The sequence below is a fragment of the Dermochelys coriacea genome, chromosome 1 (assembly GCF_009764565.3).
Source record: "Dermochelys coriacea isolate rDerCor1 chromosome 1, rDerCor1.pri.v4, whole genome shotgun sequence".
NCBI lineage: Eukaryota > Metazoa > Chordata > Testudines > Dermochelyidae > Dermochelys > Dermochelys coriacea.
In genome coordinates, this window is record NC_050068.2 from 296,945,045 (window position 1) to 296,967,101 (window position 22,057).

Sequence of the window (22,057 nt, forward strand, 5' to 3'; positions counted from 1 at the left end):
CTTGGATCAGGCTTGTAGCAGTGATAGAATAAATCCCTGGCTGGTTAAGTCTCTGGTTTCTTCCAAATCATTGGAAGGTCCTCAGTCCTTTGGTTAGCATGCTCCCATTAGTATAAGTTATTAGTCCAGAGATTTGAGCAGGAAAGAGGCAAAATAGAGATGTTTCTAGGGCCTTTTATAGCTTCTGCCAAATGAAGAGAAATCCTTTTTTCTAGTTTGTGGAAAATTACAGGTAACAAGATGCAGTTTGGAGTCACGTGGGCAAGTCACATGTCTATGCATCCTTCACTTAGACATAGCAGAAGCCATTACCCGTACTCTAATTAGAATGTCCTTAGGGAAGTCCATTAAGTGTAGATAAAAACAACAAGGAGTCTTTGTGACACCTTAGAGATTAACAAATTTATTTGGGCATGAGCTTTTGTGGGCTAAAACCCACTTCATCAGATGCATGGAGTGAAAAATACAGTAAAATACACTCTCACAGACCTTGGGAGACAGGGCAGTCCTCACAGGCAGCCTCCCAACCAGAAACAAATACTCACCAGCAACTACATACCACACAACAAAAACACTAACCCAGGAACCAATCCCTGCAACAAATCCAGTTGCTAACTCTGTCCGCATATTTATTCAAGGGACACCATCATAGGACCTAATCACATCAGCCACACCATCACAGGTTCGTTCCCCTGCACATCTACCAATGTGATATATGCCATCATGTGCCAGCAGTGCACCTCTGGCATGTATTGGCCAATTGACTGCCTCTCTGCACAAAAGAATAAATGGACACAAATCAGACATCAAAAATTGTAACATTCAAAAACCAGTAGGAGAGTACTTCAGTCTTCCTGGACACTCAATAACAGATTTTAAAGTGGCAATATTTCAACAAAAAAACTTCAAAAACAGACTTCAATGAGAAACTGCAGAACTGGAATTAATTTGCACACTTTACACCATCAATTAGGTCTGAATAAAGACATGGCATGGCTGGGTCACAACAAAAAATAATTTTCCCTCTGTTGATACTCGCACCTTCTTGTCAGCTGTTTGGAATAGGCTACATCCACCTGTTTGAATTAGCCTTGTTAGCACTGACCCCCCACTTGGTAAGGCAACTCCCATCTTTTCATGTGCTGTAATATATATACCTGCCTGCTGTATTTTTCACTCCATGCATCTGATGAAGTGGGTTTTAGCCCACAAAAGCGTATGCCCAAATAAATGTATTAGTCTCTAAGTTGCCACAAAGACTCCTTGTTGTTTTTGCTGATACAGACTAACACGGCTCCCCCTTCTGATAAGTGTAGATAGGCCTCTTCATGGTCCATTGTGAGTTAAGTGTTCTTTGATGGGTCATTCAACTTGAATAGTCTCTTCACAATGTGCTGGCTAAATACCTTGCGGGTGTTACCCAGAAACAAACACATTTGAAATACAGGTACATCGTTAATATTCATAACTTTCAGATACAAAAATGATACGTGCATAAAAATGGCATAATCTTATTCAGCAAATCATAACTTTTCCATAGACATTTTACATGCCACACTTTGTACAAGATTTGTTGCAGTTATATAACAGTGGTAGCAAAATGCTCTACATGGTCATATTTAACCTGATAGCATTACACAGTGTGCTACTAACCACTCACAAATTAGTATAATCCTTTTTTGAAGCAGCAGCAAACACCATAAAATAATATGCAGAAGTTGCTGTGTACATATATGCCTGTGCTACATATTCTCTTTTTTCCATTATATCATGCCACCAGAAATGAAACTAATATTGTGTACTCAGTGAACCACAGATTAGTCAAGATCCATGTCTACAATAGTTTGTACCAGGAACTTGCTCTGTAAATTAACATTGCAGCAAGTGTTCAGTCTGTTGTGAGATTTTACCAGGGTGCGAATTTCTCCATCATATAAGATCTCCACATAAATAAGTTCCTTTCAGGCTCATACGTAAGGTTCACAGCTTTGACTAAGTATCAACCCACATATCTAATAAACTGCCAATTGGTGACTTCATGTTTCTAGGAAAAACTTTTAATGAGTTCAAATATCTGTTAAGAACTTACCACTGGCCTCCCTATGGTAAAGAAACAAAGGATACCTATTGGATCAAAGGTAGAATATATAGCGATTAATGACACTGCAGTGCCGGTGCAGTCAGTCTGGTCTTCAAGCCCTTAGATAGTGCTGGTTTATTTAAATCAGAGCTATAACAACACAGACATTTCAAAAAGAGTTAGGCAAGATCTAAGCTGATGTAATCTTCTTTGTACCTCCACTAACAGCTGTTTCCAAAAAGCTCACACTGTTCCTGTTGTTTGAACACTTAAAACAGTTATTTTAGAAGAGAGAACCTAACAACTTTCCAAAATGCTTTGCTGTTCAAGCAACTTTTTATTCCTGCTAAATACTGATGGAAGCGAATGGGGCAATATATTGAGTGGTTCTGAAGAGCTCAGCATCATTTGATCAGTTGACCTCGCTGCTTTGTTCACAGACATTGACGAGTGTGCTGAAGGACGGCATTATTGTCGTGAGAATACTATGTGTGTAAATACACCAGGATCTTTCATGTGCATCTGCAGAACAGGATACATACGAATTGATGATTACTCCTGCACAGGTAAGAGCTGATTATTTATCAAAGGAAAATAACTGATGGTCATATCAATACTGTCAAATACTATTCTAAAATTTGTTCTAGTTAACTTGTTATTTTATATGAAAATTCTATACAACAAAAGAAGCACCAGAATAATTACAAAAGTACAGTTTTCAGAAAATCTAGTGCATATTGCAAGTCATATACATGTTGCATCATTTCCTCAATATAGAGGTCAAGTCAGCTTGCTGTATTAAATACACACTTTTTATCTGCAAAAAGAACAGGAGTACTTGTGGCACCTTAGAGACTAACAAATTTATTAGAGCATAAGCTTTCGTGAGCTACAGCTCACTTCATCGGATGCATAAAATGGAACATATAGTAAGATATATAGATACACACACACACACACACACAGATATTCCATTCTATGCATCCGATGAAGTGAGCTGTAGCTCATGAAAGCTTATGCTCTAATAAATTTGTTAGTCTCTAAGGTGCCACAAGTACTCCTGTTCTTCTTGTGGATACAGACTAATACGGCTCCTTCTCTGAAACCTGTCACTTTTTATCTTGCATTTGTAGGGAAAAGGGGATTGGATGAGAGAGCCTGACAAGGGAAAGAGGCACTATGGTAATCCTATTGGGCCAGATGGTGCCCAGCTTTCATATAGGACACAATATGGGGTGCTTTGGGGGGTTGTGCACCCCTGACACAGGGGCAGGGCACAACTGCAGTCCTTGTGTCTCCTGCGTGCAAGGTTTATGGGATGCTAGCAACAGTGTTGGCACTAGTCTCCAAAATATGGGGAATGGGGCCTTCCCACTAGCCCGCAGAGCTTGCCAGGCACAGAGGTGAGTGTTCATTGTGTAGCACGATGGCTACACTCACCTACACTCCTTAGAGTACTGGGAGTCCCTGTGAAAGAGTCACCCTTTTGGGTGGTGCACCTTCCGTACCACTTCCAACAAAGGTCTATGCCTGCAGCCTTCCTGTATCGTTATCTAATATCAGAGGGGTAGCCGTGTTAGTCTGTATACACAAAAACAATGAGGAGTCCAGTGGCATCTTAAAGACTAACAGATTTATTTGGGCATAAGCTTTTGTGGGTAAAAAACCCACTTCAAAAGCTTATGCCCAAATAAATCTGTTAGTCTTTAAGGTGCCACCGGACTACTCCTCGTTGTTTTTGTATCATTATCCATCATCTAAATGGAGCTTGGATGACCTCTCACAGAGCTAAACATACTGTGTGTTAGATACATGTTTTTCTCTCCTTTTGGGATTCTCCTATATCAGGGAGTCTGCAACTGCACTCCCAGGGCAACACTCCGTTCCCCTTTGTGCCACTGAAGTGCAGGATCTGGCCCCTCTCTACAACTTCCATTCTTGCCTCTTTGCCACTAGCTTCCTCTCTGGATAGACTCAGCTCCATGTGGCCTTCCTCCAGTACAGCTCTGTTCTCACCTTCTTCTGTTCTATTACAAACCAATTTGGGGTATAAAATGATCATTTAAAATCTAATATAGCAACATTTTAAAAGGTATTACTTCTCCCAGATATGCTGACTGCTGCGGCTTCTTGGAGGGGCCTGTTTATTTCCACATTAGACAGATAGGGCAGATGCTATTCAAAGGTGTGGGACATTCATTTGGTGGAGAAAAATATGTGTGGGAAAAAATGATATTTTATTTACCATGTGGAATCCATTTGTTCTTTATGCAAAAGAAAATATTTGTGCTCTAAAACCTTCTTGGAGTTCATTTGCTCTATATTGATATAGCCTGTAAATGGAAGTTAGTGTTTGGAATGAATATATCTAGTACACTGGTCCCTTTAATTTATTCTGTCCCTGAAGTCACTCTTGTAAGTTCATGCATGTAGAGTGTTGAAACCTGAGAATATCTTGCAGCTAGGATTCTCTGTGTGCCCTAGATTTGCTGAAATGCATAGCTGTAAAATGCAATATAATTTTAAAAACCTGGATGCCTCTACCAAATTTTAAAACTGTCTAGAAGTTTATTAGACATTTACTTTCTCAGCATCTCCAAACCAAGCTCTGCCCCACATCCTGAAATAAGTATAATAGAATTTCTAATGGAATCAACCATGCTTTTTGAAATAACAAGATGAATTATTTCATCTCTCCATCCCTCTCCCATCCCCACTCTACACTTTCTGCCCATCCTGATCAAAGAAGGAAACTCCAAAACAGGAGGAAGTGGATTGAACAGGGCTCCCCAAACATCTTTAGGTTGAGAGGAACCTTAGATAGTATGACTGCTTGTGACACACCCATGTCTGAACAGCAGTACAGCTTGCAATGTTTTGGAAATATTTCCTAAAAGCACCCACCCTGGGACAAGAGGTTCTTTGAGGGTGAATTTGCCTCACTGGATATGTTTGTTTGGTGCTATGATATTACCCTAGAAGGCAGTGTCTCTTGACAGTGGAATTTCTGCTAATGACAACTAGAGAAGCTATTAGGAATACATTCTATGGAGGTACTATATGTTCTTCTAGTCTTTCAATTACTTCTGAGCATTTCCAATGCAGCCATTAGTAGTTAATTGAAATATGCAGAACTATGAGGCTCCTCCATTGCATTTCAATCAACTATGAAGTATTCTAAAAGTGAATGATTGAAAAGATAATTATTTTAAAACATCTGAGTGATACATAGATTACTTTTTAAGTCAACTGCTTTGATCCGTAAAAAGCACTTTATGCTTTTATTAGCCTGTATTCCTGACACAGAAAGCATTTTCCCTACAGCAATTTGTTTAAGCAGGTAGAAGGACCATAAATCTGCATGTAAGATTGCTGTAGCCTGACCATAGTGATGGGAGCATGAATTTATCTCTGCAGTGGGTTTGCTATCTATTTCTTTAATAATGTGCTTCAGATACTAACTTTTTAATTTTTGAGGCATTCATGTGAACTGCTTCCCCCAGTTATAAATCTGAACATAAATAATGTTGTATTTATTGTGACCATAAATAATGAAGGTACGTCATCATTACTTTAACATGTACTTTGAGGAGATTTTCCTTCATATTTACTATTAAGGTACTTAACACTGACTGCCTTGAAGAAATTCATTTTGTTCTAAGAACCTATGGGGGTTCTAAATAGCAAAAACACTGGTTCAGGTTATGTTGCAGCAAGATGTGTTTAACACAGCAGTGCTGAATAATGCTGGAAGAGAGCTAGCACTTGCTGAAAAGAAATAATAATGTGATGTTCTATAAACAGTCCAATAGATTTAGTCTGGGTTATTATGTTTAGATACAGCAGGCTCTTCAGAAACACTGTTTCCCCCCATAGCAGGCAGTAATACTTTTTAAATGTGCAATTTATAGAAAACCCCATTACACTTCCATATATTGTGTTCTATATTTTAAAGAGAACTTTAATGGCATCTAGATAGTCAAATGATGTTTAGATTTTGAGAAATAAAATGTTTATAAAAATTTGTTTACAGTAGAAAAGCACTGAAGTGTTTGATATAGAGTCACACTCTTAAAAATAAGCTTGTTCCACCCCTTATAAGTACATCACTGTCATCTGTCCATTACGATTGTGAAGAGGAGCAAGTCAAAGATTTCACCTTTGAGCACCCAGATAATTTCCAACTGCTCTAAGTGCAGCAGCTCTCATGGTTAGTGTACCTATAAGGTTATGCCTGAACAAGATCATTCACTGCATCATGAAATAATTTTGAATGGGATCTGTTTGTTTTTTTTCTTGTGATGCTAGTGGTTCTTGACGTAAAAAAGGGCAGCCAAGATTTGCTATTCTGACAGAAAAGAAGTATGGGAAGAAGAAAAGTATTCATTGCAGAGCGGAGAACCTGGTATACATATAATCACTATTTTTGAAAGATCCTGTTAGAACTATAATATTTAACTTGCTGTGTTTATGGGAGTAAGGCCAAGCATATTCCTTGAAGAATTTTCAACTTTTCCTTAATTTAATTTCACCCTAATAACCAGCCTTGTTGTTGCAGGTTTAGTGAATCTCTAGTACCTAGCAGTGAGAGTACAGAGACCTTGCATTTGCCTGTACAAGTGAGCGGGAAGTGGGAAAGATGAACTGTAAATGGAATTGCAATTTTAATATTAATTTAGACATTGCTACTAAAAGTATTTTTACAATCCATTAAGATCAGCTGGACTTTATTACACATGATCAATTTCCTGCAATTTTATTGCAGTGGGCAGGTGTTGGTGGACCTCAGTCCTCTGCATTGTGACAAGTCACTGTCACGTTTCTTCCTAAAGGTAGCTGAAAGCATCAGTGAGGTTAATCTAAACTTAAAGATTGTTCTAAACTGTATTGGTGACCAACAACTGTACCAACTGCCAACCTGTTCCAGCAGCTAAAGATTGCCTTGGTATCCAGGTGTCCTGGTCACAAACCACTTTCCTATGTAGTGCCAGGTTTAGGGCAGCTTGGTGTTGCTAGAATTATGCAACCAAAGATCTGGCTGTAAGGTAGGGTTGCCAACTTTCTAATAGCAGAAAACTGAACACCCTTGCCCCGCCCTCTTCCCCAACCCTTCCCCAGGGCCCCTCCCGCTGCTCACTCCATTGCCCCCCTTCCTTGCTCGCTCTCCCCCACTCTTGCTCACTCACTCATTTTTACTGGGCTAGGGCAGGGGTTGGGGTGCGGGAGGGGGTGAGGGCTCTGGTTGGGGTGTGGTCTCTGGGGTGGATCTGGGGATGAGGGATTTGGGGTGTAGGTGGGGACTTCGGGCAGGGCAACGGTTAGGGTGCAGGAGGGGATGTGGGCTTCAGGAGGGAGTTTGGGTGTGGGAGGGGGCTTAGGGCTGGGGCAGGGGTAAGGGGTGCAGGCTCTGGGCGGAGTTTACCTCAGGCGGCTCCCGGGAAGTGGCCAGCATGTCCAGCTTCTAGGCAAAGGCACAGCCAGGGGGCTCCATGCATTGCCTCCCACCCCCACCACTCCCATTGGCTGCCATTCCTGGCCAATGGGAGCTATGGAGCTGGAGCTCAGGGCGGGGTCAGTGTGTGGAGCACCCATGGCCGCCCCCGAGCTGGAGGGATGTGCCAGCCACTTCTTGGGAGCTGTGCGGAACCAGGCACAGAACCTGCCACCCCCACACCAACTGGATTTCTAACAGGCCGGTCAGTGGTGCTGACCAGAGCCACTAGGGTCTCTTTTTGAGCAGGTGTTCTGATTGAAAACTGGACACCTGGCAACCTTATCCTAAGGTTACAAGAGAAAATTTGGTGTGGCTGCATAATAGTTTGGTTATATTATATGTAATCCTGTCCTGGCTTCTCAATGCTTGTGCTTGTAGCAAATGTAATAAGCATTCTTTACACTAGTGCACTTTTCGTTGGATTTACCATGCTGTACAACTGAATCTGTTATTCAGCTCTACTTTACTTTCTTCAGTAGCTAACCCTTTTGCCATGTCTCCATTCATGCTGTGGGAGATTCTTGTTGCTTGCTGAAGCACCTCTGAAACTGATAAAGAAAACAAAGAAGTGAAAGGCAGACATTCGGGAATGTTAGGAATATGGGAAATAAGCAACAACTGACACCCCCCCCCAAACCGCACCCCGGATTCGTAAATGTAAACTTCAGCAAGTGTATTTCAGCTTGTACCATCTATTGTAGCATTGTGTGAGCAAATCCATTTGTGGCATTTCATTATATAATGATGTTTGATAATTTTGGTTATATAAAAACTGAATTGTGTCTATATCAGGGGTGGGCAAACCATAGAAATTGTATGGTGGGCCATGAATGCTCACAAAATTGGGGTTGGGGCGGGCTCTGGGGTGAGACTGAGGATAAGGAGTTTGAGGTGTAGGAGGGTGATCTGGGCTGTGACTGAGGGGTTCGGAGGGCGTGAGGGGAATCGGGCCTGGGGTAGGGGTGCGGGAAGGGGTGCAGGTTCTGGTTGGGGGTGTGGGCTCTGGGGTGGGGCTCAGGATGAGAGGTTTGGGGTGCAGGAGGGTTCTCCAGGCTGGGATTGAGGAGTTTGGAGGGAAGGAGGGGTTCAGGGGTGGGGCAGGGGTTGGAGTGTGCGGAGAGGCTCAGGGGGTGCAGGCTCCGAGCGGCGCTCTCCTCATGTGGCTCCCGGAAGCAGTGGCATGTCCCTTCTCCGGCTCCTATGTGGAGGCGCGGCCAGGTAGTTCTGCACGCTGCCCCATCCACAGGCACTGCCCCTGCAGCTCCCATTGGAGTGCATAGGAGCCGGAGTGGGACCATTCCACAGCTTCTGGGAGCCGCATGGTGCGGCCACAAGCCAGTGGCCTGAAGGGAGCGGGGCCAAGTCGTGTGGTGCGGCTCACTGGCCGGCTTAAAACGGCTCACGGGACGTAGTTTGCCCACCCGTGGTCTATATAATAGCTGACTTACTGTGAGTTGAACTCAAAACTGTTTCTGGCCCATAATTAGGAATGTTAGTAAACGATATGGAAGAAAAGATTCCACAGTTTGACATTAATATGTCACTATTTGCAGATAGTGGCTGCAGCAGAGGTATGAATCTTGATAAAATGAGTAAGTTATCTCAGTTCTGTTTGTTAGCAGACTAATGTAAAATGTTGTATTCTCTCCACTCTGAAACTTACATGCGCACACACAACACAGCAGTCATTGCTCATAACAGAACAGGTGCATAGAAGCAAGGAGACTGAATTTATTTTTTCTTAGATGAAAAACCTAAAAATAAATCAGTACTATCTGTCTCTGTCAGAGTCCTATGCACAAAAGAAACAATTTAGCTATAACAGTCTCCAAAGCAGCCAAAATCTCTTCATGGCATATTTATGGAAATGTTACATTATATCTGTATCCATTCTGATTTTCACAACAGGAGAGGTAGTGGATGCATACATGTAAGATTTTTGTTATTTGCAGTTGTTGTCTTAATAGTGAGTTTTATATAGATTGGATCCATCAGAAAACGCATTCACCCCAGAATCTATTGCTCAGGGACTACTTTTCTATTCAGAGACTAAGCTTGAAAATGCCTGTGCAGTTTGGATGGGAGATGAGTGCTGATCTTCACCCAAATGCTCAAGAGGTTCACAGGCAGCAAATGCAAGACATAAAAAATGTGTCCCATCCTTAGCATATTGAGCAAATACCTGTGTTTTCTCACCCTCTTTCACAGGGCTGGACAGGATTAAAAAGATACTATGTTGGGGGGGGGCAGAGAAAAGGTCTGGTACCCCATCACAGTAGTATCTGAGTGCTTTAATATCCAGCTGGGGCAGTAGTGCTGAGCCCTTTAGCACACTATGGAACTGAAAAGGGTGCCAGCCATTTTTTTGAAAAAATGGTATCCCTGCTAAATACAAGAATTCAGCCAGTGCCACCTCAAACCACACAGGATGCTGAATAACTCCACATCCAGATGAGCAGTCCTGTCAGTCTAGTGCCTCTGCTGTCTCCTTCCTCCACCATGCAGGATCAGCCCTTAATTTGTAGATGGAAAATGAAGCATATGAAGGATTCAGGAACAAAACAAAGTGTGAAAAATAGAGGTTCTGTCATAGAGAAGTGCTAGCAATAGACACGAAAAAAACTTCAGGAGGGAAATAGGGGAACAAACTCTAAGATTCTCACTGTAGAATTTTCCTTGGGTCATTCAGGTGGAGGGTTTTGCCCACCCATGGAGGAGACAGGTGGATTTCCTGAGATCTGCTGCAGGCACAAGCCTATCTGTATGAGGCACTGTGCCATTGGGCCACCTGGTGCCCTTCACCATATCATGCTGACTAGAAACTGGGAAGTGATGCTGGCAAGGTTTCTCCTGCCAGTAGCTACCTCCGAATCTCCTCTTTAAGGGAGGCTACACTGCATGCTCAGAATTTAAAACAGCCTCTGGTTGCTTGATTTATGACTGGATTCCTTGGGGCTGTTGTGGGTATAATGTTTGTTAGTATTGGTGAGTGGGGCATCAGGACTGTCCATGGGGTGCTGGACAGAAGATGCAGAGACACTGCCATGGAGGCATCTTACTCTCTGTTTTCCTTCCATTTATGTGGCCATGGGAGGTTGACAAGGGAGGTACCCCTCTTCACACAGATCCAAGGGGCATGATCTGGGGTGTGATTATTGCATTTAGACTGTTAGAGGGAATATAGGTTTTTACTTTCTGTATTCTTTTCTCATATTTCTAAGAGTGAGTTCAATGAAAACAGGTTAGTTCTTGCTTCGGAGTTCATCAGTCCATGACTTCGTTGCTTCGTCAAAGCAATAATCTCCCAGTTTGACCTCTTAATTTGTTGTTTTGGAGATGAATATAATGTCACAGATTCAGGATTGTGAATCCACAGGCATCAGGAAACGATGAACTCATAAGCAATAATCTTTTATTTACATGCAAATATAATGAAAATGTAATAAAAAAGAAAGAACATAAAAACAGAAATGAAATATGGGCAGAATTGCCTCTGTATAGATTATTCTCCATAGTCTATCTTTCCAACTGATATTTGAGCTTGTCCTACTTTATGGCGTTCAGCAGAATATCTTTTAAATGCTTATCTGCACCAACATAGAGGAGTGATCAACAAGGTTGTACCCATGCATCAGCGAGGGTGTAAAATTACATTTGTGCTTTTGAGATAAATACATTTGAAATTTTAACTGATTAATTATTAAATTCGGCTGTGTCTGTTGCAAACTGTGGCCCTCAAAAACACCTAATCACATGACTAGTGCTCTCATGGATTGGTAACTGGTAAAAGATAGGAAACAAAGGGTAGGTATAAATGGTCAGTACTAATGGAAAGAGGTAAATAGTGGTGTCCCCCAGGGGTCTGTTCTGGGACTAGTCCTATTCAACATATTCATAAATGATCTGGAAAAAGGAGTAAACAGTGAGGTGGCAAAATGTGCAGATGATACAAAATTACTAAAGATAGTTAAGATCCAGGCAAACTGCAAAGAGCTACAAAAGGATCTCTCAAAACTGAGTGACTGGGCAACAAAATGGCAGATGAAATTTAATGTTGATAAATGCAAAGTAATTCACATTGGAACGCATAATCCCAACCATATAATTTGATGGGGTCTAAATTAGCTGGTACCACTCAAGAAAGAGATCTTGGAGTCATTGTGGATATTTCTCTGAAAACATCCACTGAATGTGCAGTGGCAATCAAAAAAGCAAACAGAATGCTGGGAATAATTAAGAAAGGGATAGATAATAGGACAGAAAATATTATGTTGCCTCTCTATAAATCCATGGTATACCCACATCTTGAATACTGTGTGCAGATGTGGTCGCCCCATTTAGAAAAAGATATATTGGAATTGGAAAAGGTTCAGAAAAGGGCAACAAAAATCATTAGGGGTATATAACGGCTTCCGTATGAGGAGAAATTAATAAGACTGGGACTTTTCAGGTTGAAAAAGAGACGGCAAATGGGAAATATGATGGAGATCTATAAAATCATGACTGGTGTAGAGAAAGTAGATAGGGAAGTGTTGTTTATTACTTCTCATAACGCAAGAACTAGAGGTCACCAAATGAAATTAATAAGCAGAAGGTTTAAAACAAATAAAAGGAAGTATTTCTTCACGCAACGCAGTTGACCTGTGGAACTCTTTGCCAGAAGATGTTGTGAAAGCCAAGACCAAAACAGGGTTAAAAAATAACTAGATAAATTCATGGAGGATATGTCCATCAATAGCTATTAGCTAGGATGGGCAGAATGGTGTCCCTAACCTCTGTTTGCCAGAAGCTGGGAATGAGCGACAGGAGATGGATCACTTGATGATTACCTGTTCCGTTCATTCCCTCTGGGGCACGTGGTGCTGGCCACTGTCGGAAGACAAGATACTGGGCTAGATGGACCTTTGGTCTGATCCAGAAGGGCCATTCTTATGTTCTTATGACTAACTTAATCCTTGTGAGTAGGTACATTGAGCTCAATGGGACTACACATGTGTAAGGTTAGTTGCGTAAATATTAGCAAAATTTGCCCCTTTTTTCAAAAGCTTTTGCTAAGCATCTTCCAGAGAGTTTTGTCTTCTTTTTCTGTTTGAACTTGATCAAGTGGCACTTAAATTTCTGGTGCAACTTTCATTTTTACCAGGAAAAAGTTTGGAGGCCAAATGAAATGGCAAAATAGGGCTACACATGCTAAGAGGCTACGTGAACATTATTATGTGTTATTAGTAAGTACTATCATGCCTCTATTCCTCTGACCCACTTTTGTTTCAGTCTTTCAAGAAACTAGTGAAAAATTGTATATAAAATTATCCTTCAAGTGCCAACTTTTGATACAAGATAGTTTTGAGTAGGCTATGTACTGCAATTGTTTTTCTAATATGTGAAACTTCATTGTAAAGAGATCCTCTAAAAAGTGTTCAGTTTGTCTTCCAACAAGTATTGAACATTATTATGTAAAATGAATGAATTACTCCTTAAAGTCACTGTGATGATGAGTTTTCTGACCTATTAACAATTGCATACTTTTTTGTGTAGATATGCTCAGCAGATGATAGAGTTCTCCGCTTCAAAAATATTGTTTTTAAACTCTTTTGCAAATATTCCCATTTATGTTAACAGAAAGTTGATGAAGCAAAATATTTTAACTAGACATTATATTCCTGATGAAGTCAGTATTTTGGAAATTACCTATTCAGAAAATGTTTAATGTGGCTGCCAGAAACAAGGCTAACAGGTGATTAAATGGTCAGATTCTGCCATTTCAGTGGGCATTATGAGGGAAAGTAGCCAAATCTGGCACTAAACAAAGTAAAGGGATGACCCTCACATATTCAAGAAATGAACATGGTAGATGCATAGCCATGATCTTCAATTCTTTTATAGGATCTCAGCCATACAGGACCTGATCCAAAGTGTACTTAAGTCAATGGAAGGTCTATCATTTATTTGAATGGGCTTTGGATTAGGCCTATACAGCATATGAGTTACGTAAATGGCTCAAAATTCCCCAACAACATTTGCCATAATGCTATGGCTAAATTCAGGAGTATTTCATATTTTTCTGAATAACCTGAGACTGAAGTCTAATAATTGTTTCCAAGTTAATTGTCTAGAACAGTTTATTAGCAAATCTGAGTGACACATGAAATGTTAGTTCTCTGCAATTTTGGAGGCTATGCATATTTGTTAAATTAAATTAAACCACAAATCTGTTGGCATATTGGAAGGAATTCTGATAACAGCAATAAAATAATTGAGGATCTGGAGAGATTGACTTGACATATGGGAAAGATTTAAAGAGAGAAATTTTCATACTGTAGCTTATCTACATGATAAGAATGTGTGGAAAGCTGAGACTGTGATAATAGTCAATAATACTAATTCATAATTTGAAGAATGAAAACAGCAAGGTAGGGGAAAGGCCTGCAACACTCCACCAAATTGTATTGTATTGGACCTTATTTTATTGCATATCCCTCACCCTCTTTGCTCCACCAAGGTTGCCAGCCTCGATGCTTGTTTATCTCCTACTCCCACTCCTGTCTTGGACCTAGATCCACAAAGGGACACACAAGCACCCAAGTCCCAATTTTAGGCACCACTGCGATCCACAAAACCCCCGCTCAGCTGCCACCTAACCCTGTAGGTGCTGATCCTTACTCAGCAGGTACACTTTTCTGTAAAAGTTCCCTAGGCACCTTTATTTCTGCCTCCAGACATGTGTACTGCTGTCTCCCTCTTGTTGTTCAGATGCCTTGCTCGCCAAAGCCCCAGTGCGATCCACAAACCAAGGGAAGATAGGTGTTTGTCCACTAACTTGCTTGTGAGGCCAGTTCCATTAGGTGTGTTCAGAACCATATTGGGCCCAATTCAAAACTGGCTGGAGAATATTCTGGTGTAGGTCTCCCTCAGTGTCTCCTGTTGAAGCTGTTCCATCTTAGGTAAATACTTACATAGTCATTGGGCCAGAGAAAAAGAGTAAGAATGACTCTATAGCCTAATGATTAGAGTACCCACCTCAGAAGTGGAAGACCTAGGCTCCCTGCTCCAATGACTTCTTAATTATGAATCTGAACTGGAACAGGAGAGATTGCGGGAGACCCACATCAGAGTATCCGATAGCTCAGTGGTTAAAGCCATCTCCTGAAAAGTGGGAGATACTTGTTCAAATCCTTTCTCTGCAGAGGGCGGGAGTTGAACCTGGGTCTCAGGTATGTATCCTAACCACTGGGCTAATAGTTATAATGTGAGCGTCACCTCCCTTTTATCTAGCCATTTTGTGTGGAGTTAGGCAGGCTCAAGAAACGGCTTACTCAGTTAACTCCAGGAGAGGACTTCCCAACTGTGAATCGCAGTCAGAGATAGGCATCTTCTTGCAGCCCAGAGTTGAGCATTTTTGAAAAGTGACACAGAACTGCTGACTGGGCTGTTAAAAGGCCAGTCGGTGGCACAGCGGGTCTAAGGCAGGCTCCCTACCTGCCCTGGCTCTGCACAGCTCCCTGGAAGCAACTGGCGTGTCCAGCCCCAAGCCTCAGGGGTGATCAGGGAAGCTCCATGTGCTGCCCCCAGTGCTGGCTCCACAGCTCCCATTGTCCAGGAACCATAGCCAATGTTTGCTCCGGAAGTGGCACCTTGCGGGCACGGGCAGCATGCAAAGCCCTCTGGCCCCTCCACCTAAGGGCTGGACATGCAGGCCTCTTCAAGGAGCAGTGTGGAGCCAGGACAGGCAGGGAGCCTGCCTTAGCTCTGCTGCACCGCCTGAGGTAAGCACCACCTGGCCGGAGCCCACACCCCAAACCCCCTCCCCCAGTTCAGACCCCCCAACACTAACTCCCTCCCAGAGCCTGCATCCACTCCCATACCCCAACCCTCTACCGTAGCCCTGAGCCCCCTCCCAGAGCCTGCATCACCTCCCACACTCCTGCCCTAGCCCTGAGCCCCCTCCAGCAATCCAACCCCCTCAGCCCCAGCCCAGAGCCCCCTCCTCGACCCCAAACTCCCCAGCCCCACCCCAGAGCCTGCACCCTCAGCTAGAACCCTCACCCCCTCCTGCACCCCAAGCCCCTGCCCCAGCCCAGTAAAGTGAGTGAGGGTGCAGGAGAAAGCAAGTGATGGAGGGAGGGGGGCTGAAGTGAGTGGGGGCAGGGTCTCAGAGATGGGGCGGGGCAGGGGCAAGGGTGTTAAGTTTTGTGCAATTAGAAAGTTTGCAACTCTAGTTGAGCACTGAACCCCATGTCAGGGTCAGGGCTTAGGACACACCTCTCTTGTTGGCGTCTCCCATTTGCTAGCTTATGTGGCTCCCCACCTAGTGTTCTGGCTTTTGTAGATTGTTTCTAGGTGCCTGTCTCTCCTCAGGCCTTGTATCGGCAATCCACTCAGGCTTTGTGGATTCCATGTATTTTCTAAGTACCTCATGGTCATTGCAATGTCTAAATTCCTTTGTGGGTCCGGGCCTTTGTTTCTTCTGCAACACAGCCACCACTTTCTCCTCATTCAGTTCACTCTGTTTTTCTGGCAGACTGTTATATTGATTATTTGATTTACTTTACACCAATCTTACATCCACAGTTTTCAATATAGTGTCCCCTAAAAAGCCATCTCACATGGTTGCATCCTCACAGATAACTGTGATTTAAAGATAACCTGCATAAGAAGATGGGAGATGTGAGACACCAGCTGATGGTGAAAGATTTCTTTGCCTTCACCATAGTGTCTCCACACAGTGGAACTGTTCCTGATGATGATGAACTTGGCTAATCCAGGGTGACTCCACTTGGATAGAATTGATTTTTCTAAAGAATTTTTGTTTGAATGTAATAACTTGGATTTGGATGGAGCTGTCTGCTGCTTTGGTTTCTGAGTAGTATCATGAGAATACAATAGCAATGTCCACTCTACTTGGGTTTCCGCTCGTATGGTTTGACAATCTTCTGGAACTGTTGGAAGAGTACTTCAGGTCACTATTTCTATGTTGGACATGTGCCCATGCTGGTTCATTAAGGGCAGCAAAGTGACATTATTCCTACTGCTAATGGAGATTGTCAGTCTCAAAGATGCCCTGTGAAGCTCTACTTAGGGAATAATATGTTGATTGTTCTTGCCAGCTATTGACCTGTGTCTAATCTCCATTTCTGGCAAAGGTTATTGAGAAGGTTGTAAAGTAACAACTCAGGAATTCTCATATTTAATTTGTCCCAGTGAATCTGGATATGGGAGAGAAATTGAGCAATGATTCAGAAATGATCCTTTCCAAGCAGAGGAGGATGATTATTTGTCCATGCCGTTTCTTTTAGAACATGCCTTGTTGATATGGTTGTAGTTCCTCATGGAAGTGAATAGAATTCAGTGGCTCCACTCTCTTTTTAGAAATTGGGTCTTAGTTAGTAGTTTTTTTGCATTTGTTTTTCTGCCCCCAAAGTTTCTGTCTTGTCTCCTCTCCTAGCATATAATATATAAGAGCCCTCTGGGAGGGTTCATAAGAAAATATAGCTCTGTTGAAGACACTTGTCTTTGTGTGTGTGTGTGTGTGTGTGTGTGTGTGTGTGTGTGTGTGTGTGTCTCTCTCTCTCTCTCTCTCTCTCTCTCTCTCTCTGTTTGTTCTCTCACAACTGATGTTGTGGGAACAAATAAGCCAGTGGCTAGAGGAGCTTGGAGCTTGGATGACAAATACCTGGCTGTGACTCCATTAAGATAAAATAGAGCTAGTACTGGAGGACTGGAAAACAGATCTAGCAATAATACCCCCGATTGAGGGAGTGGTGACTACCATTTGTGACACAGGTTCACAGATTAGGAGTCTTGTTAAATACCAAAACTGCTGTTGGATTCTTAAGTACACCTGTCGCTTTGAGTACTTTTCACCATCTGCTCCTAGAGAGACAAATGTAGCTATTTCTTTTGGATGTGGCTCTTGCTACCTTTATTTATGTTTTGTCATTTTGGAGTTAGATAATTATGACACTACTCAGGAACTCAAGCTGATGCAGAATGCAGCTGCACATGGGCTTCCAAGTAGAGTTCAAGGTGTTGCTTTTCACCTAAGTCGCTAAATGGGTTGAGATTTTACAGCCGGAGAGGTGACTTCTTTCCCTGTGCCATTCTGCAGCAGATGCATTCAATAATGGTGCTCAAGCTCAAGTTTTCTTGGTTTACTTGTGAGAAAGCTGATGGCAAAGTGTGCATTCTTGGTCCCACTGAGCCCAGATCAGTTAAACTTCCAGAAATGCTGCAAAGCCCATTTTTTCTCCCAGGCATTCAAGAAGAAGGTGTATTAAGGGTTCTGGGATGTGACTGCGAGTTTTATTTGAATGTGAGTAGTTTAACTGGGTTGTGTTTTGTTAGTTCTTCTTTGAGTGATGGTCCCTATATGTATTCCAGCCATGGGGATGTGCATGCGTGCTATGTACCAGAGTCAGAAGGTTTTCCCTAGCAGTGTCTGTTGACCCACAACGTGACATGCATCTCCTCATGCTCCCAGATGAGGTTATGAAAGTCTGTGTGGGTCGCCACCTCTCCAGTTCCCTCTTAGCACTGCATGGCCCGAGTCGGAATCACTGTTCCTTTGTGCTTTTGGTCTTTTGGCTAAGAGAGTGATCTAGTCCATTTTTTCCTAGTTCTCATTTGTTGTTCTTGTGTAGATAGTTGTATATAGTAGTTGCTAGTTCTTCATTGGCTACCAATAGTTCACCCCTTTTGGGGTCCATTCCCCCCTCACTCCTAGGGACCATGCCACATTCTGGAGTTTAAAAACTATGTTTCATGCCCATGCTTGTTCTTGATGAGCAACAAGTACCAGCGCTGCCTGTATTGCCTCGGGGATATTGCCTCGCTGCTCGTTGTGCAATCTGTAAATCTTTCCCACCCTGGACTCCGGAGGGGTGAGAACTTTGCCTCAGTAAATATCTCATGGAGGAAACCATGAGACCAAGTGCCCACTTGAAGCCGGGAACTGGCGGTGCAGCATCCATCACCGACAGTGAGCGCTCCTCCCAACACTTTTTATGCCTCAGATCTGACAGTCCCGGACAAGCCTAGTCATGAGAGTAGGAAGTGCTCTTGTAGGCATAGAAGCAAGTCCCCATTGAGGACTGCTTCTAAGGGCAGCGTTTCTTTCCCGAGCAATGCCAGGTCGGGTGAGATATTGCGTGCTGACACTGCCACACTGGCTTCCAAGCTTCCCCACTTACAGGATAAAGTGAAATGCAAAAGAGATCCGGCGGTACCACTGGTAGCTCCATACCTGTCTGTGTGGAGCCATCCCCTGCACACACAATGCCCATCCCATCACCACCTTTGTGTCCTTTGGTCCAGCCAGCCCCGTGGACTCCATTTCAGTCTTCAGGCATCTCCAAAGACACTCCCCGGACTCCTGGCTGCTTGGAGACCCTTCTGTGAATGGAGGAACTGGAGTTGTCCTACCCAACCTCACTGCTGCTTTCCAGACCCCCTTTTCCCTTGAAGTCCCCACTCCAACGAACGAACTGCTGCTGCGGGAGAGGCCCCTGCTGAGTCTGCAGTGTGGCCCGCCCATTCCGCCAGCTTTGCTGGAGGGATTTTCGGACTTGGACAGACTTTCTGATCTGGAGCCGACCTTCTCCCCCATGTCTAGGCATAGCTCAGACTCCCATCCATGACTGTCTTATCCTCCAGCTTACGACCTGGCATTGCTAGTGTTGGACTGATAGCTCTGCGGCCTGACCCACCCCCACACCCTGATCCCTTGACCATACTGAGCACTCTAGGAGCACTTTGGTACCCACACTCCCAAGCTTCATACCACTCTGTCTCTGCTCATCCACAGGCACTGACTGCTCCAAGGAAGAGGCGGAGGTGGAGCCGGTACCACCAGTTTCCACAGCCACTTTCTCCTCACTGGATGAGGTGCTCATTCCTCCCTCCCTATCACCCTCAGATGATCACAGGCAATATCAAGACCTATTACAGATGGTGGCAGCAGACCTGGGCATACCACTGGAGGAGGTTCAGGACTAGCAGCACCAGGTCCTGGACATACTCCAGCTTCAGGGACCATTCAGGGTGGTTTTACCAATTAATGATGCTATCCTTCAGCCCGCATAAGCAGCATGGCACACCTCTGCCTTCTGTACCCCCACACTGAAACGTGGACCATCGTTACTTCATACCAGCTAAGAGAGCAGACTTCCTTTTTCCCACCCACCCCCAGCTCTCTGGTGCACACGGCAGTGGAATGGGTGCGCCAACACACTCAAAAGTCCATCCCTCCAGACTGGGATGCTTAGACCTTTCGGGAGGAAGGTCTACTCCTCAGTGGTGCTGCAATTTTGCATCACCAATTATCAGGTGTTGCTAGTCAAATACGACTTTAATAACTATGCTAGGTTAGCAGAGTTCAGAGACAAGCTACCACCAGACTAGCAACAGCAATTCCAAGCACTGGTGGAGGAAGGGTTACTTGTCACCAAGGTGGGGCTCCAAGCGGCAGTAGACACAGTTGATACATCCTCACACTCCCTCGTGACAGGCATTGTCATGCGGTATGACTCCTGGCTGCAATCTTTAGGCTTTCCTCGAAAAGTCCAAACAACTATAGAGGCCCTCCCCTTTGAGGACAAGTTATTTTACTGTACGACTGATGAGTCCCTTCACATGTTGAAGGACTCTAAAGCCACATTGTGATCCTTGGGGATCTATACCCTGGCCCCAAGTCGCAAGCAGCAGTGCCAGCAATTCTGCTCCCAGCAGTATGCACCCTATCCTAATCCCCATACAGGTGACATTGGTCCCAACGACAACGACCGAGTGCCTCTGCCACTGACACCTCCTTGATCTTCACCCAACAGCATCCCAAGGCACATTTTTGATGTGTTGGTTGAGGTTTGCAAACCCTCCCTGTTGCCGCTTATGGACCGCTATGTCATCTTTGGGGTCTGTCTTGTCCTATTCACCCCCAGATGGGGCAAGATCAGCACAGACCATTGGGTACCGGAGATCATCCATCACGGATACTCCATAGAATTCTTTCTTCCCTCCCACACTGACCCCCTCCCCGGATGGCTCCAGGGGACCTTTCTTTCCATCATACTGCCCAAGATGTTTGGACACTGTGAGAGGCCAGAATGCACATAAACATCCTAGAACTTGCAGGCAGTTTGTTTAGCATGCCTGGCATTTCTTCTTCTGATCCAATCACAGCATGTTCAACTACTCTCAGACAATATTGCAGCAGGTGTCTATATCAACAAACGGTGGCGCCAAGTCTCCATCCCTCTTTTCAAAGTCCACCTTTGAATTGATGCATCAAACAGTACGTGATGCTCCAAGCCGCATATCTCCCGGGCACACAAAGTTCCCTGGCTGACATGGTCAGCAGGACTCCCTACCTTAACCACAAGTGGGAACTCTTCAATGCCACTCACCACTGCCTTTTCTGCTATGGGATCTCTTTGCCACTTGCAAGAACGGCAAGGTATCTCTTTATTGTTCCGGGGAAATCATGGGGAAGGACTTGCAGGGTGACATGCTTCTCCTATCCTGGACATTTGACCTCTGCTATGCCTTTCCCCCATTCCCCTCCTCCCACAAGTCTTATGCAAGATTTTCCGGGACCGAGTTACCATAATATTCATAGCCCTGTTCTGGCCCCATCAGTTTTGATTTACTGACCTCCTTAGACTCTTCGCCAGCACACCACTCTGCCTCAGAAGATTCCCAGATCTCCTCACGCAAGGTCAAGGCAGAGTCTATCATCCCAGTCCAGGCCCTCTTCACCTCCTGGCTTGGTTCTTGACTAGGGCTCATGGGTAGACAAAGCATACTCCATCCCGGTGTGACACATCCTTAGCCAAATCGGGAGAGCAGCCACCCGGGCCTGCTACCGAGCTGAATGGGAACATTTCAGTGCTTAGGCTTATTGACCACACTATCAATTGATGACATACCTATCATCTTCGATTACCTCCTTGAGCTCAAACCATTGGGCCTTGCCCTCAGTTCTACACAGGTCCACTGGGCACCTTGGTGTTTAGACACCTTATCACCACCCGTTTTCTGAAAGGTTTTCTCAATACCTTCCCCCCAGGACTCAAGCCTCCACCCTCATGAAGCCACCCTTTGAGCCAATGGCAATGTGTTCCCTCTCCCATTTCTTCACAAAAGTGATATTATTGATAGCCATTACCTCAGCTAGATGGGTCAGCAAACTGGCAGCCAGGATAGCTGTCCCCACCCCCCTTACACCATATTCCACAAGGATAAAGTTTCCTTATAGCTTCACCCTAAGTTCCTCCTGAAGGTGGTGTCAGAGTTCTATCTCACTGTTCTATGTTCACTCTATGTTCACCTCCCTGTCTTCTAACCCAAACCTCAAGCCTCCCATGCAGACAGGATCCTTCACTCCCCTGTTGTCCATCGTGCATTAACCTTCTACCTCCATAGGACTTGTGCCTTTCGAGCATCCATGAAACTCTTTGTAGCCATCGCTGACTGGTGCAAGGGCCAAGCCC

The 22,057-nt window shown here is 44.0% G+C and overlaps 1 protein-coding gene across 2 annotated transcripts in view; it reads left to right on the forward strand.

Moving 5' to 3' along the window:
* Positions 1-22,057, forward strand: part of NELL2 (neural EGFL like 2) — a 240,447-nt gene that overhangs the window by 129,615 nt on the left and 88,775 nt on the right. For both annotated transcript variants that reach the window (XM_038381970.2, XM_038381978.2), the window contains exon 13: positions 2,521-2,646. In XM_038381970.2, the coding sequence (XP_038237898.1) occupies positions 2,521-2,646 (126 nt within the window). The remainder of the gene's footprint in view (positions 1-2,520; positions 2,647-22,057) is intronic.